General features: G+C 57.6%; 1 protein-coding gene across 1 annotated transcript in view; it reads right to left on the bottom strand.

Annotated features, from left to right (window-relative positions):
- Positions 1–1166: 1166 nt before the first annotated feature.
- RBM19 (RNA binding motif protein 19) overlaps positions 1167–16504 on the bottom strand; it is a gene marked incomplete at both ends in the record, with an annotated part of 128719 nt that continues 113381 nt past the window's right edge. The window contains one exon of the mRNA XM_079717342.1: positions 1167–1291. Coding sequence (XP_079573468.1) covers positions 1167–1291 — 125 coding nt within the window. The remainder of the gene's footprint in view (positions 1292–16504) is intronic.

Here is a 16504-nt window from a genome sequence, read left to right as displayed (position 1 = left end):
CAGGTAAGTGGCAGAGCTGGGATTCTGGCCCAGGGAGCCTGGCTGGGTCTGGGCAGAGGTGGCAGGATGGGAAGGGCACAGAATGGGGAGCAGTGCCACGGTGTGACCTTGGGGAAGCCACCTGCCCTCTCTGGCTCTGGCTTTCTGAGCTATAAGATTAGAGGGGCTTGCTTTAGATCAGGGATTGGCAAACTTGATGTTAAGGGCAAGACGGTAAATATTTTGGGCTCTGCAGGCCATACAGACTCTGTTTTAACTACTCAGCTCTGCTGCTGCAGCAGGGCAGCCTAGACCATCTGTAAACCAATGGGCATGGCTGTGTGCCAATAAAACTTAATTTTTACAAACAGGCAGCAGCTGGACCTGGTCCACAGGCCCGCAGCCTACCAGCCCCCAGTTTAGATCACTCATGTCCCTTCTTTACCACTTTTTTTTTTTTTTGGCCAAGCTGTGTGGCTTGCAGGATCTTAGTTCCCTGACCAGGGATTGAACTCAGGCCCTTGGCAGTGAAAGCATGGGGTCCTAACCACTGGACAGCCAGGGAATTCCCTTTACCACTTCTTTTTTTTTTCGTGGTACGTGGGCCTCTCACTGTTGTGGCCTCTCCCGTTGCGGAGCACAGGCTCCGGACGCGCGGGCTCAGTGGCCATGGCTCATGGGCCCAGCCACTCTGCGGCATGTGGGATCTTCCCAGACTGGGGCACGAACCCGTGTCCCCTGCATCGGCAGGCAGACTCTCAACCACTGTGCCACCAGGGAAGCCCCCTTTACCACTTCTTTGTATCACATTCATGTTCTTAATAATTTTCTTTATACAAATTCACTATTTTTTTACCTCCTCCTTAGGGCTTGGCAAAACCATTGGCTTGATGAGCTAGCTGTCTATTTCCAATTGTAACATACATGTGAAAATAAACCCATAAGTTAAAAATCAAAAAAAAAATAAAGTTTATGGGCTGCCTAAAATCATCTCGTGTACCACGGAAGCCTGCACTCCATGCTTCATGAGACATGTTTACATCAGTGGTTTTCCAACCAACTCCTGATGGGAGGATGAACACGTGGGGGGCCTTACACCCTGACTTTGAATAGAGCGGTTCTACTGTTTTCTACATTGGGGTTCTTGGTTTTTCTAAGACTTTTGCTTGGAAAAAGGGGTCCTGTGGTCAAGAGAGTTTGGAACCGCCTAAAAGTGGCTTCAAAATGAACTGGGAACTGGTGAGCTTTGAGCGAGGACATCCCAGCTCTGCCTGCATGGGGCTGTGAGCCTCCACGCTGCTTCTTAGATTTCCTAAAGAAAAATAGATGATTTCCTGTTGCACCTTTGGTCCAGCCCTCTCTCCTGAACTGGAGACATGCATCCTCCGGGAAGCTCTCCATCTCCACCCGACGGCTCTCTCCAACTGAACGCGTTAAAAACCCAACGCTTGGCTCCCCTCTGGGCCAGCTCCTGCATGTGGCCTGTCTCAGCACACGCTGACTTCCGTCTTCACGGGGCTAAGGGCCCAAACCATGGCGCCGCGCAGCCCACAGCCAGACCTCTAGTCTGTCCGCTGGGTTCCACCTTCAAAACATCTGGGACCCGGCCGCCTGTCACCTCCTCCGCTGGTTGAAACCGCCACGCCTCCCCTGGATTACCGCAGGGGCCCTGCCCTCCTCCCCGGGTCCCCCCGGGGCTCGGCAGCCCAGCTGAGCCTGCGCAGTGGTCTTCCCAGTCCCACTGCCGTCCCTTCCTTCCCGCTCTGCTCTCACGCCACCTCCTTGGGGAGTCCTCCCTCGGTCCCTCCAGACACCCCGTACAGAAAGCAGCCTCAGGAGCACCAGAGGAGAAAACATCTGCTTGCTGTCTGTCTCCCCATAGTCCAGTCAGCTCCTGGGGACCCGGGAGTGTCCCTCCCAGCACCCAGGGCTAGGCCTGGTACACAGCAGCCTGAGCAAACATCTTGGGATGCACGCGCCCAGGTGCTTCAGGTTCAGACCTCTCCTTGGGCTCTGCAACAGGAGCCCCCGGGGATGAGGCCACGGGCTCTGCCTTCGGGAGGTGACCGTCCTCCGGGGGTCTCGGGGGTACCCCATCACCCCCACGCTCTGCCTTGGTGCCCTCCACAGCCCCACTGAGCCCCAACATGCGCCCGTGCACTGGGGATTGACGGCATGCGATGGTATTCAAAACAAAATCAAACAGCATGTTAGGAGTTCATGGTAAGTAGGTGCTGAGCAGGAAGAGACTCATCAGGGGAAAAATGACTGGATGCCTTTCATTCAAGCCGCCCTGAGGTTAGATTTTGAGTTCCGGCACACGCTGGCCTTCCTTCCTGAGCCTCAAGCTCCTCATCTGTAAAATGGGTCAGCAGCGCAGCCCACGGCGCAGGGGTGAGCAGAGGAGGGTGTGCATTAAGGCCCCGAGTGGGGCCAGGCTCTCCTGCGAGCACGTGCTGCCCCACCGCCCGGGGCAGGAGAGCTCGAGGAGGGTTGGAACTCGGGCTTCCCGCTACCTGGAGCTGGGCGTGAGTCCCGGGGGCAGCCCCTTGTGCCGTGTCACCTGGGAATGTCGCCTGCCCCTTGGAGGCTCCACTTCTGTACCTCTCGTAAACTTACCTCCCACAGCTGCTGGGAGGACAAAGTTGGCGTTCGTTCCTTCATCACATATTTACCAAGCACTTCCTACCCGAGAGGCACAGGAGATGCGGTGCACACGGAACAGGCACGGACCCTGCCCTCCTGGGGCTGACAACCCCAGGAGGGACGACAGACACGAAACCACGACACAGACAACCATTTACAGCTGTGACAGGGGCCAGGGAGGCGCTTAGGTGTTACGAGGGCATCCAACAGGGGGGCCTGGCTTGTCTGGCGTAGGGTTTGGAAAAGTCAGCTAGGGGAAGGTGCCTATTTCAGTGGCTGGGGCAAGATGGGAGAACAAATTTATTATTAAGCCAGGACTCTATTCATCTGTTATTATTAATACTATTGAAAAAAATGATCGCATATTATTAGTGAAGCTCAGCAAAGAGAACCAGAGAGGCTTTTTCGTGGGAGGGGAGCGCGTTTCATTTCTGCAAGGTGTACCAAAGGGTTAAAGTCATTTTCATTAAAATTCAAATTTCAGCAGGCGTTCACTCTCCCTTCGCCGTCCTTTGAACGTTTGACTGGCAACCATTTCATATTTCAATCTCGGCAGAACAAATTGAATTAGATGTTGAAACCAAACTCGGCTGTGTTCACCAAAGCCTGCATGCTCGGCTTGCACTAATCCTTTCCTAGATGCTGCAGAGCACAGACAGGCGCTGGGAGGGACGGGCCCTGCCACAAAAGACAAAAGAGCCCAAGGAGGCGGTAAAAGGGAAGGAGGAAAAACACGGGGGCAAAGGCCGCTGGAAATTGTCTTCTGCCTGGTTCTCGGGTCTTCAAGCCCAGGAGACAAACTCCCGTGTGGATCCAGGGTTTCTGTCCCTGTATTCCTGGCCCCCAGCACAGTGCCAAGTGCAGAGGGATGCCTAGTGTTCGATGGATGAATGAATGAATGATTGGGGGTGAGGATTAGCTGTTGGCTTTGAGGACTTAACTCCGCCACCCTCGCTCTGCCTCTGGCCTGTGCCGTTTCCCCTTTCCTTTCTGAGACACCGCAAGATGCCTGGCGCCTTCCCAGGGTCAAGGTGCTTCCGCTGGGACCTGGGCTCACTCCAGTCCTGTGATCCTCCACACCAGCCCCTGCAGAGCGTGCAAACTGGCCGGAGGATGCCAGCTCGCGTTTCCCAGGAGGAAGGGGGCAGACCTCACACTCTGGGATCACCCCATGGCCGAGGGTCTGTGGAATGGCCTACAAGCGCTGACACAAGGGCCCGAGCCTGGCTTCCAGTTTACTGTGGCAATGGCATTGGTGCCCACGGGTAACCCCCAGGATGGAAAGGGTTAGGAATAAGCACAGCAACACCGGTCATTTCTGGGGGAGGGGCTCACTTATTTCCCAACTGCACCACAGCAACCGTGGGCCCATCCTGAGTCTGGCTTTGGCTTTGTATGAGGAGCAACTGGGTAAACCACGTCTCTGCTTGGCCTGCTCGGGGGCTGCCGGGCAGAGGTCACTCCCTCCAGGCTGCCTTCCTGGATACACAGGCTCCTTTCCACCACGACCCACCTCAGAATGCTCAGCTTTCCTCAGGTGTGACCTCCGTGCTTTATTTCTGGAATTTCTCTCCTACGTCTTCTGGTGGTTTGGGACCTCTGATGTCCCATCATCATTCAAACTCACCTGAAGCCCCCTCCCTGAAAGCTCCCCCCGTGCCCCACTGCTCTGGTGACAACAGTGACCGTCAATCTCCCCAGGGCCTTGGCTCCAAGGCCCGGAGTCTCCCCAGTTCACCCGGCACACACTGGGTGGATGCTTTTCTTCTGAAACGCTTTCACGCAGTCCCTCTCCCTCAAAGGGGGAAAGACAGGCCCTCCTCTGGGCCAGGCTAAAGACCTGGCTTTATTTTATTATTACCTAGCTATACTTTTTATTCCAGAATACCAATAATGACGATGATGATTATGATAATAAAAATGATGAGAACTTTACTAGTTCCTGTTTAAAGAGTTACTTTCAAAGGGGTGGGGACAGGGCTCAGGATTACTGAGACACTTGTTCAACCTCCAGGTGCCAGGTGCTGTGACTGAAAGGAACAGGGACAGGATCGGCTGAGGAGGACATGGGGGCAGGGGCTGGGCATGGAGAGGAACGGAATGCGGCTACTTTCGATAAGGTGGTCGGGGCTGTCTCCCTGAGGAAGGGAGGGAAGCTTAAACTAAGATCTCAGAGTGGCTGGTGGAGGTGGGGGAAGGAAACAGGAAGAAAGCGGGGGAAGGGTGTCCCAGGCAGAGGAAAGAGCAAGTGCAAAGGCCCTGGGGTGGGGCTGTGCTGTAAAGGCCAGAGAGCAGCAAGTGGGGGGCAGGGGCAGGGGAGGCAGGGCCTTCTTGCTTGTCCTGGTGAAGGGTGTGGTTTTACTCCAAGTGTGCACATGGGGGCAGGGCCGAAGGGTTTAAAACTACATTTCCCATGATCCAGCTCATGGCTGCGTGTGGGGAATGCAGTGCTCCTGGGGGAGGGTGGAGCCTGCTATGGGCGTTCGTGAGGGCCAGGTGTGGCACGAAGGTGGGGTGACTGGGTACCCCCGCCGAGATCTCTAGGGAAGTTGAAGTGACTGCTTCTATTTGCTTATGGGGGGGCCCTTCCCTCCCAGACATTAAGCCCCCAGGGTTGGGGGTACAGACGCCAGGCTGGGACGGGCAGGCAGGAGCGAAGGGGCCACAGTCTCCCTGCGGGCAGCTGGCTGAGTGGCTGGTGGCTTTCCTGCCTGCTGCTCCCTCAGGCCATCAGCTTCATGACCCCCTCGCTCCTCTGCTGGTCCTGAGCTTTCTCTGGGCTCGGGCTGGGGCTTGCTTGCTTTTTCTTTTGGACACAGGAAAGACAGTAAAGCATGAAGGTCAAGAAAGACCCGAGGCCCTGGGGTCAGATTCACCTCCTGCAGGCGCCTGAGGCTCTCTGGGCCCCACAATACCCCTGGTATATGGAGGCGCCGTTAGCACCATCCCATTTTAAAGATGAGGAGACTGAGGAATCGAAGGTTAAGTCACTGGCCCACGCTCACAAGGCTGGTGAGTGGTGGATGTTACCAGGAACCCAGAATGGTCTGAATGCAGAGCCCAAGCTGGCATGGCAACACCAGGAGGTGGTGAATTCTGATCTGCTGACAATCTAGTACCTTCAGTGAGGTCGGTGCCAATGTCGCCTCCTCCCGTGTCAGGCCCACGGGTCTGCAATCTTATTTAACCAGAAGGATCCACATGGCCCTTAACGGGACAAGCAGTGGGGAGGGAGGGGGTGGACCTCAGCCCTGTCATCCCTGGGACCCATGGAAACTTGGGAGCCTGGTCACCCGAGGGACCCCACGCAGGCTCTATGGTCTGATGTCGGGGAGACACCTCACTATAAAAGCTGGGAATGAGCCACGCCGGGTCTGTGTCTTTTGCTTCCATTATGTCCCAGGGATAACCTAGGATGGATTAGGAAACACCTGCCGCCCAGGGAACTGGGGACACGCTCAGCCTCGCAGGACTGTCGGCGCTGTGTGGTCTTCCTTGGATTCCAGGCCACTCCGAAAACTGCTTAATGTGGACTGAAACCTCCTCCCAGAAAAATACACAGACCAAATTTTACACAGCAAGTCAGAAGATCCCTGGGCTCTCACTCAGGGCTCCCAGCTGCCCCAAATGAAGAAGGAAACAAAAACGCCGACGAGTGCTTGCTCTGGGCTTTACTTGGATTGACTGATGTAGTCCGAGCACCGTCTCTGAGGTAGGTACAAGATCACCCCCATTTTATAGAAAGAGAAGCTGAGGGTCAGAGGGGACCTCGCCGGTCCAAAGTCACACAGCGGGGGTTCAGACCCAGGGCAGACGGGTTATAGCTCTTTCCTCTCTACCATCCCCCTCCTGGTGTGTGCTGGGTGTGAAGCTCCAGGCGGGAGTAGGTGTGGGCACCCCAGGTCTGGGATGAGCCTTGGGACACTGCTTGCCAGGGCTGGGGACCTGTTTGCATTTCACAGGGTCCCCAGCCTGTGAGTAGAGGGCGTCTGCCGTTAGTGACACAGCCGGGCTCAACCAATGAGCCAGTGTCTGGGTTTGGAGCTTGGTGCTTCGTGAGTGGCCCCACGGTCAGCGCAGACGGAAGACGCTCTGGTGACTAAACCAGGGCTCATGGTCCCAAGTGGCGAGGAAGGGGAAGGACAGAGGCCACGTCCCAGGCTGTGAGCAATCCCTTGGAGAGACGGAGGCGGGAACTCCAGCTTAGCAGCCCTGGAGGGGGGAGCAAGAACAGAAGCTTCTGGAGCCCGCCTTACACACTCAGCACTGTTCCTGGCGTTCTTCACGATTATTACATTTCTTTCTCGCTAACGCCCTCTGAGGTGGGAACCAGTTCGTGAGGAGGAGGCTGGGCCCAGGGAGGTGAGCTGACTTGGCAGGGGTCCCCAGTCTGTGCTGCGTGGAGTGGGGTTTCATGCCCAAACAGCCCAACTCCAGAGAGCTGCCTTCAGCCTGGTGAGTGTTCCGGGCTCGTGGGCAGTGGGGCCCGAGGGTCCTTGCGCCCACGTAGCTGCGCACCCCAGTGCAAGCCCCGAAGTCCCTCTGCAACCCGGCCTTCGCGCCAGCACGGTGGGGCCCTGTCTGCATCTCAGGGTTGCTGGGAGGAGAAGCAAGAGGGGGAACTCGTGCGGGAACCGCCAATGGCTGGGCTGGACGCAGGGCTCGGTGGTTTTTGCCACTTCCAGATCCTCGTGCTGCCACGAGGGACTGCCCGGCGCGGTGGCATCCTGCGCCTGTTCTCTGGCCCTGCAGTGCCAGGCACAGAGCAGGCGCAGTCAGTGCCTGGGGCCCGGGATGCCCGGGCAGTGGGCTGAGGCCATCGTCCCCTCCGACCTTGGACCAGTGGAGGGCGGGGCTGCCTGCTGCTGCTGCCCCACCGGGCGGTGCGGCCCGCCCGGCCCCCGTGGTAGGGGGCGCAGAGCCGGAGCGGCTGTGCCCCGTCCCCAGGGCTCTGGAGCCACGTACCCTCGGCGCCAGCTCACGGCTGAAGGGTCCGCTCGTCGCCGCCGTCCTCACTGTCTTCCAGCTGCTCTAGGATCTCGTCCAACACCACAGACCGCTTTTTCTTCGGGGGTTCTGCGGGAGCCCAGATGGCAAGAGAGGAGAAAAGAACAGCCGAGAGGGTTGGGAGTCAGGAAGAGCGAGATGACAGAGGGGGAGGGGAAGGGGAGAGCACACAGGGGGCGGGGAGGGGATTCAGGAGGGGACAGAGGGAAGGGGTGGGGGGTAGGAGAGCAGGTACAGACCCGGGGGTGGGGGGAGACGAGATGGAAGAAATCAGCAAAGACGAGAAGCGGGGGAAGGAGCACCAAAGGAGGTATGAGGAAGGGGAAGAGAGCACAGAGCGGGAGGCAGAGAAACACGGACGGAGGCTTAGTCTCTACCTCACCAGGGGGCAGCCTCCCTCCCAGCCCTGTCGGCCACCCCTGCCCATCTCCCACCCACCGAGGAAAGAAGGGAGGAAGGCCCTTCCCGGCAGGTCAGAGGTTAGCGAATCTCTGCCTGATGTAGGGGGAGCCAAAACCTCCAGAGAGGCCAAGTCAAGCGAGGGCAGGGCTTGGGAAACAAGTTCCTGTTCTCTTGGAGTCGCAGGCTCTTAATGGTATAGTAGGTGGCTGGCATACGGTAGGTGTTTAGTAAATGCTGGGTGACTAGATGCTCAAGGACTCCAGATGAGGCATGGAGGGAAAAACAATTAGAGGTGGCTTTAGAGAAGAGGGGCTATTTGACCTGGGCTTTGAAGAATGCAGAGGAGTTCTCTGTGAGGAGACGGGGAAGCGGAGGTAGATGCACAGTGCGAAAGGGCATGGTGGGCTCGGCAAAATACATGTCCCCGGGGTGCCAACCACGATTGGTTATCTACTCTGTGCCATGGCTCTTATCTTCTCAACAATCCCACGGGTAGGTATTATTATTACCTCTCACAGGTGAGAGCACTGAAGCAAAGACAGGTAAGTCTAAGGTCACTCAGCTAGGAAGTGGTGAAACCAGGACCCAAGACACACCAAAGCCCATCGTCTTTCCTCTTTTCATAGAAGTCTCAGGTGCTGCCCAGAGACTGCCAGGGAGACAAAGGGTGGAGGGGAGAGGTGTGCTGGTCCTCTTGGCCCTCCAGGAAGGGAATGGGGTGGGGGGTGGGAGGGGGAAGGCTCTGGGCTTAGATTGACTCTGTCAGTCCCTCTGCTAGTCTAACCACTCTTTCATGGTCAGCCTCATCCCCAGATAACGCTGGGCTTGTTTTGAGGCAGCTGTTGGATGCTGTCCCAATAGCCTCTCCTTCCCTGGTTCAAACAACACCTCCTCTGTGAAGTCCTCCGGGTGGGACAAATTGCCACCGCGATCCTTAGCTGCCAGCTCCCCACTGGGTCTGGGGCTCCTGCAGGCAGCGGGTCTCCCCAGAGCCCAGCCCAACGCTCGCCTTCGAGGTGGAGCATCTCGGGTCTCTTCCAGGTGGTCTTGGACAAGTGACTTGACCTCTTTGAGGCTATTTCTCCATCTCATTCCTAAGAACCTGGCCCGGACACTGACCCTTCTCCTCTTCTCCACGGCTGCCTGCCTGACCCGGGCACTCGCACCTTCTCAGCGGACTCTGCTTCCGCCCTCACCCTCAGGGCCACCTATTCCGCCCCCACAGCAGCCCGAGGGATCCTTCCAGGACAGGCCCTCCTGCCCGACTCCGGGAGCTCTGCGTGGTCATCTCGAGGCACTGCCTGGGCCGGCCCCTCCCAGGCCCGTGAAGTGGGTCTAGTTTGCAGACGGTCTAGTTTGCAACCCATGCATGCTCTGTGTTGTGCTCTGTGGCATCTCCCGAGGGGCCCTGCGTGGGGGCAGGGCCAAGATCACGCAGGACCCTGTGGTGATAGGGCGTGTGGCCACTGCGTCTGGCTTTGACCGTTCCCGAGCTGGGTGACCTTGGGCAGGGCACGTGCCCCGCCCGAAATTCAACCCCTCATGTATAACGTGGGGGGACGAGGCTGTTCTGCCACCCCTCCCTGCTCTGTGGCTGCCTTCTGCTGCCGTCCTGACTCCCCGGGAGGTGAGGGCTCCTTCTTCCTGCAAAAGCCCTTCAGAGCCCCCTGACGTGTCCCCAGCACCTATTGTGACTGTGCTCAGGAACAGTGGGCACTGACCCCACAGCCCAAGCATGGACTGGCTGTGAGGCTGTAAGCAGCAGACTTAGCCCTTCTGGGCCTCAGTTTCCTCATCTGTAATATGGGGCCACTAGGAATGCCTACCTCCTGGGGCTGTGGTGAGCACTGAAGAGAGAAAAGAGCAATGCCAGCACGTGGTTAGGGCTCCATGACGGTGCTGAGACCACCATCTTTGCTACTACTGCTCATGTCAGAGGTGTTGATTTAATGTGTCCCTCTGCCATTAGGCCAGGGAGCGCCAGCAGGGCAGGGGCTGTCACAGGAAGGCCGGTACACAGTAGGTGAGCAATAAATAGTTGTCCAGTAATGATCTGGCTGGTCAAGGCCAAAGCAGGTACGGTTCCCCCTCCTCCAGCTGGAAACCAGAGGCACAGGGGTGTCCACTGGCGGCTGGGGGGTGAGGGGCAGGCAAGTCGTTAGCGACCAGCTGACTCCACGACCCCCGCAAGTCAGACGGTCCGAGGTCCCAGCTCTGCCACTTAACGCTCGGTGACCTTGGGCAGGTCACTTGTACTCTCTGGGTCTCGGCTGCCTGTCTGTACATTGCGGGTGGAGACGCGGAGTTCACGCACGGAGCCTGGCGCCCCAAGGGCTTGGTACCCTGGGGCCTGGTGTATCTAGCTCAGGCCGGGCCCCCAGTGCCGCCCCGCCCCCCAGAGGACACGTCGGGCCCCGAGTCCCCACCAGGCAACACCCAGCACTCCCCACCCCCCCACCAGGCCCCATCCGCAGGCGGAGCGCCCTGCTTGCTGGGAACAGCTGCTGAAATCCCATTTCCCCAACATCAAAAGCCTCAGTGGGTTTTCACCGAACAAACATAATGCAGAACCGGAGAAAGGTGTAAAATAAATAAACGAAACAAGCTGTGCGTTCTCTTTCAGTATTACAGCTGCACCCGGAGATAAACAACAAGTGAATGTCACCAAACATCAACACCCAAGAAATTAACTTGACAAAAAGCTCAGCCGTCCCCCAGCAACCCCCCAGTCCTGCCCCCGTCCCCCTCCCCACTCTCCAGCCACCATTTTGCATTTCCGGAGTTCCCATCTAATGATTTTATTTTTCAATTAATTCCTTGACAGAACGCCAGCCCGCGTCTCTCTCCCGTCCCTGGCTGGCGCTGGCGCCCTGCGTGCAAGGCACGGGCAGGCAGGCGGGCGGGGGGCTGTTGGGAGCACGGGGCAAAGCTTCAGGGCTGGTCGGGGAGGAGGGAATCCTGAAAGGAACCCTGAGAGGAGGCAGCTGTGACCGGCCGGGGTGGCCAGGCTTGGAGTTGATGGCGTTGCCGGCTGTAGCCAGGCTGCCCGGACCGGAGGGAAGCCTGCTGCCCCCCGGCTGAGCCACCTGGGGCCGCGGCCTCCCCTCTCTGTGCTCAGTCTCGGCAGTTACCGAGGAGCACCCAGCTCCTGGGGTACTGAAGAGCATCAGAAGGGCACAGATGCTGAAGGCCTTTACAGCAGCGCCCGGCACGCGGGAGCCACGGGGGAAAGGTGACCGCCCTTACTGTGGTTAATGGGTACTGTTACTGAGAGCGCGTGGGCGGGTCACTTCCCTCCTCCATAAAATGGGGATGGCAGTACCAGCCCTCGACAGATGCAGTGGCCGCGGTGGGTGCCCCCTCCTGACGGTCACTTACAGCATTAGCGGGCGGCTCTGGGACATATTCATGGCTCCCCGCCTGGAGGGCCAGGAGCTTTCTCTGGACACAGGGGCACGCGTGGCCCTGGCACAGGGTAGGCTGGAAGTGTTGGAGATTTAAGCCCCCTGGAGAAATGTCCCAGCTCCCTCGACTCCGGGGGACAGTTCTGAGGCAGGTGCCACACGGCTCTCAGGGGTCCCTGTGGCCTGTACGGCGGGGCCTGCTCACTGCATCCCCCAGACTGGCTCCCCTGCTAGCTGGTCAGGGGCTGCTTCCAGGGAACGCAAGCTAAGACACCATTGTCTACAGGTGACTAAACGGGATGAAGCAGGACCTCATCCGGCAGGCCCAGGGAAGGGCACCTGGGTTTGCTGACATCACGGAACGTTAAAAAAAAACTTCGTTACTAATATGTAAACACAAGAAAGGCTACACAAGAACCTCCATTTCTAGTTTCTCTTGAAACTGGCTGATCCGGCCACACTGGGCCCATGTCCCCACCTAAGGATAACCCATGGGGTGTGTGCCAGTTGCCCCTGCAGATGGGAGGTCTCGTTTATTTGGGTGTTTTCTGCCTGTTCCTGGAGGTCCCGAGCTTGCTACTTACTCCCCGAGACAAAGGGCAGGCGAGGCCTTGGCAAACTGTAAAGTGCAGGCCCGTGTAGCAGGTTTCCCCTGTTAAAACCGTACCTGAGGCGACTCCAACAGGCTGGGTGGGGGGAGGGAGAGCAGGTGCGCCCCACTCTCCGGTCTGTCCCTCGAGGGGAGGAGAGGAAGGAGGTTAGGGTTGGGAGGGGAGGGCGGGATTCCAGGTTGGGACAAGGCACCACAGCCTTCGGACTCAGTGGCCTGCTGCCCCAGGCCATCGGGGGGCACAGGCAACCTGCAGTCCCCACCCTTGGGGACATTATGGTGCTGGAGACACAGGATGTGGGTCTTGCGAGGGGCCGGCACCCTGAGGGCTGGCCTGGCGTGTGAGGCTGCCTGCTCCTGGGTCCCCCTGCCTCCCAGCCTCCAGACTGGCAGCCCCCATGGGCAAAACCCTCAGATACCCCGATGGGTCTGCCTCCCAGGGCTCTGTTTACAGCAGGCGCACACTAGATGATCACAGAATAAAGGGCACTCTTTAGAGAGGATCAGCCTGGCTCCTAAGACCAAACGAGTGGTCCTTTCTTGGTACCAGGAGGCTGTTTCATGGATGTGCCTTTGCAGAACATAGCTCGTCCCTCAAGAACCAGGCATGATCCGAAAGCCACTGCTCAGGGCTGGCAGATGGGAGACTGGGCCCCAGGCCCACCTCTGCCACCTCAAGGATTTCAGGGAGCCTCTTAACTCCATTCCTCAGTGTTCCTGTCTGTTAACTGGGGACAGTGCCCGCTCTCCTGATCTCAGGCCTTGAGGGTTCCAGCCTTCAGTTATTCACAGCAAACAGTCATGGAATATATACTATGTGCCAGGCCTGGTGCTAGGGATACAGCCGCCAAAGGAGAAACTGGACCAGCAGCCACGGAGGCCATGCTGGGGTCCCAGGGCGGGCAGAGCTGGGCTCTGAGCTCTGTCACTCCCTGGTCCCAGGCCGTCTGATCTACTCGAGTTGCTATCTGTAGAAAGGGCATGGCAGTAGTGCCCGCCACAAGAAGAGTCAACAGGTAAGGCTTGGATGCACACAGCCCAGCGCCAGGCACACAGAGCTGTTGAGTCATGTTAAAAGTAACAACGCAGGTGTCGTCCAAGGACACCCAGAGAGCGGGCGGTACTCAGGAAACTGGGAACCTAGCAGGCTGAGCCGGGGCCGACCGTACATGAAGGCAGAGAACCCTGCATCCTCGGGCTTTGAGCCCAGCTTCTTTGGGCTTCAGGCATGGGCTGGGTGTGGACTCACAGGTCTCCCATGAGCCGGGTGATATTACTGCCCCATTTTCCAGATACATAAGCAGCTGTTCTAGGGCTTGGGGAAGACTCCCCCGAATGGGGCCTTGAGCACAGATCAGGCTGGTCCCAGGGTCTTCCCGTCACCCCACAGCGATGCCTGTGGTCCCGTGGCTCAGCTGCCCGCCCTGCAGGGGGAGACGCCAGCCCAGACTCCTCAGAAGGAACTTCTCAACAGGGAAGGTGTGAAACAGACTCAGGCCGCATGGCAGCGGCCCAGTGCCTGCATCAGCCATTTTTTCAAGAAGCTACTGGTTCCCAACCCACGGCCTGATACAAATGTCTGGAAAACCTCAGATACCTGGACCCTACCCCCAGAGGTTCTGATGCAAATGGCCTGGGGTGGGCATTGGCTATTGAGACGGCCGCGACTACAGCCATTATGAATCACAGTGCTAAGTACTCTGGCTCCTGTGAAGCAGGAAGCCCCGGTGCAGCCCGGCGGGTTGATCCTGCTCTGTGCTCTGGGCATCCAGGGCACACAGGAGTTCCAGGCAGCCGGGCTGGCGGCTCTCCATCCACCAGGGCTGGTGAAGGTGCCCGGCCTCGATTATTGTGGATTCAGCCCCGGGAGGGCCGTGGGGCCACTAAGCCTGGGGGATCTGGGGCTTGGTGCTGCATGTGTCTGCATTAGTTACAGATGCTGGAGCGGCCTGTGTGGGCCGGGGAGGCAGGGGAGTGTCCAGGAGAAGGTGACTCATTGCAGAGGACAAAAGAAAAAGAAACCAGGAGAGGCTGGAAGGCGCCCCCCACCGCTCCCCGCCCCACTCTCCTGTCTCGGGCCTGGAGGGATCTTCCCATTTCTAGGGGCTTGGTTGACATTAACTACCTGTCCCTTTCCTCTTGGCAAAGGCCCTGGGTTGGGAGTCGAGGCTAAAAAGAAAGAATCAGTAACGTCGTCTCGAGGGGCCAAGGTGGGATGCTGTCTGCACTAGGGTCTGTAAGTGCAAATGTGATGGAGTTAAACGGTCTGGGTGGGTGACTATAGGGAGGGCTGCGGACTGTGGCAAAAGAAGAAGAAAAAAAGAAGCCCATGTAACTCGACCCCAGCTGCTCTATGTGAATGTAGGACCTGGGGTGGTCAGACCTGATTTTTCAAGAGAGGTCAGAATCTTGACTTTCAGGTCAAATCCTCTGATAGCAAAATAGGGACAATTAATTAAAACAAAACCAAAACACTTTTTCTCCCCCTTATCTTCTAGGCAAAATAAAGATCTGTGATCTCAGCCGACAGCTCACCAGTGCAGCCTCTGATTTACTTTCTCTCTCCTCTCTGTCTACAAAACCCCACTAGTTTCACTTGTGGTCATGAAGCAGTAATAACAACCTCCTCGTCTGTGTGTTTTCCTTGGGTTTCTCAGGCCTGGGCCAGCCTACAGTTCAGAAACAAACCCGGCCACCCCCTGTCACCAGCCACAACCCTGGAGGCAAGTCCACCCTCCTCCTGACCCTATTTCCAGCACTCTGGTCCCCAGGTCCCCGAACCCTCATCCAATCCGGGCCCAGCCCCTTCCCCTCCCAAGTTGCTCTGAAATTCTCCTTCTGTCAGTTTAATTCCATGATCGATGAGGAAGAGCAGGAGAAATGGCCCGGCACAGCTGGTTTCCCCGTTAGCCCTAGCAGGGATTCCTGGCCTCACTGGCGACAGCCGAGTGAAATGTTTGCAGAACGCAGAGAACACAAGTCAATAACAATTTAGCGGGATTGGGAGCAAGTATCTTCCCCGCACGGACAGCCGCTCCCGGGGGAAGGGGGAGAGAGTGTGCAGGATATTGCCGAAGCGCTTGGAAATATTTCCAAAACACCACTCAAAGAGGCTCGGGGAGTGGGGGGTGGAAGGAGGGAGGAGCGGGGGGGACCTGGAGGACGAGGACACCTGCTCCGGCTTGCTCCAGGCCCCCCCAGCCTCCCTAGCACCTCTGCAGGGAGAACCATTCGGCTCTCTGAACCTGGCTCCCTGGCCACAGCTCAGCCATTTGCACCATTGCTAGCAGTCGCCACCGAGGAGCCACCTTGGCTCTGGCTTCTTGATTTTTCTTCTCTCGATTCTGCCTGCATCAGCGGGGGTGGCCTGGGGCATGTGAGAAAGAGTGGGTCTCCCGGCCAGTTTCAACCTCTCTCCCTGCTGCTGCCCACCAACAGGGCTGGGAGCAGAAGGAAGAACAAATTCAGCACCCTGGACAGGGGCGGGCACCCACTTCCAAGGGGGCAGGGGTGCAACACCTCCTGGGTGGCCCCGGGTGCCCATAGTGACCTTTCCTCTGTCAGGACCCTTTGTGGCAATGCGGGACAGTCCTCCCTCACCTGCCTTCTGCTGGAGCCTCTGACACCTCTGGGGGAAGGGCTGCCACAGTAAAGCCTTAAGGAGGGAATGCGAGGCACCCAAATGGAGGAATAAAAACGAGGTGAGGGGAGCCTATAGGAACCTTCTGTCTCCAGGTAGCTGGAAAGATCCAGGGCAGAGGGATATTCTGAATAATAAACTCTGTGACTTCACACACTTGCTTGAACTTTCCCGAGTGTGATTTTTTAAAGCCCGATGATTATGTTTTCAGGGCCAAGATCAGTGAGGCATATTTGCAAGGGCTGGCATGGGGATAATGGGCTCTCCTGGTCCCCAGTCTTTTGAAAATGTGCCGTCCTGTGAATGATTAAGTTATGGGGGGGGGGGTTGGTGAACTGTTGCAGGCTTTAAATATCATCTGTATGCTGATGACTTCCAAATTTATATCTCAGCCCAGACTTCACTCCCGAGCTCCCAACTCACAGATCTATCTGCTTGACATCCCACGGGGAGTCCTAATAGGTGTCTCAAGCCCCATGTGGCCGGGTCACTCCCACCCCCACCCACTCTTCCCAGCTTCCAGGGCCTCATCATCACGCAGCACCACCATCCTTCGAGTGGCTCGCTCTGAGCAAAAATCCCTGTACTGGCCTTAATTTCCCTCCTGCCTCCCAGAAGTCTGGCCAGCTCTACTTTTACCACATATGCTTAATCCACTGGCTTCTTTCCACCCTTCCTGTCTCTGTCCCTGCTCAGACTACCGCCTTGGCTTGCAGGGACGACTATAGTGGGACACCTATTCCATATTCTTGCTCCTCTACAATGCACGCCCCATGTAGCAGCGGGGATGAGGTACGGAGTGTAAATCAGGCCATG

The sequence above is a fragment of the Hyperoodon ampullatus genome (genome assembly GCF_949752795.1).
Source record: "Hyperoodon ampullatus genome assembly, chromosome: 13".
Classification (NCBI taxonomy): Eukaryota; Metazoa; Chordata; class Mammalia; order Artiodactyla; family Ziphiidae; genus Hyperoodon; species Hyperoodon ampullatus.
Note: the sequence above shows the minus strand (reverse complement) of the source record. Positions and strands in the feature narration are given on the sequence as shown.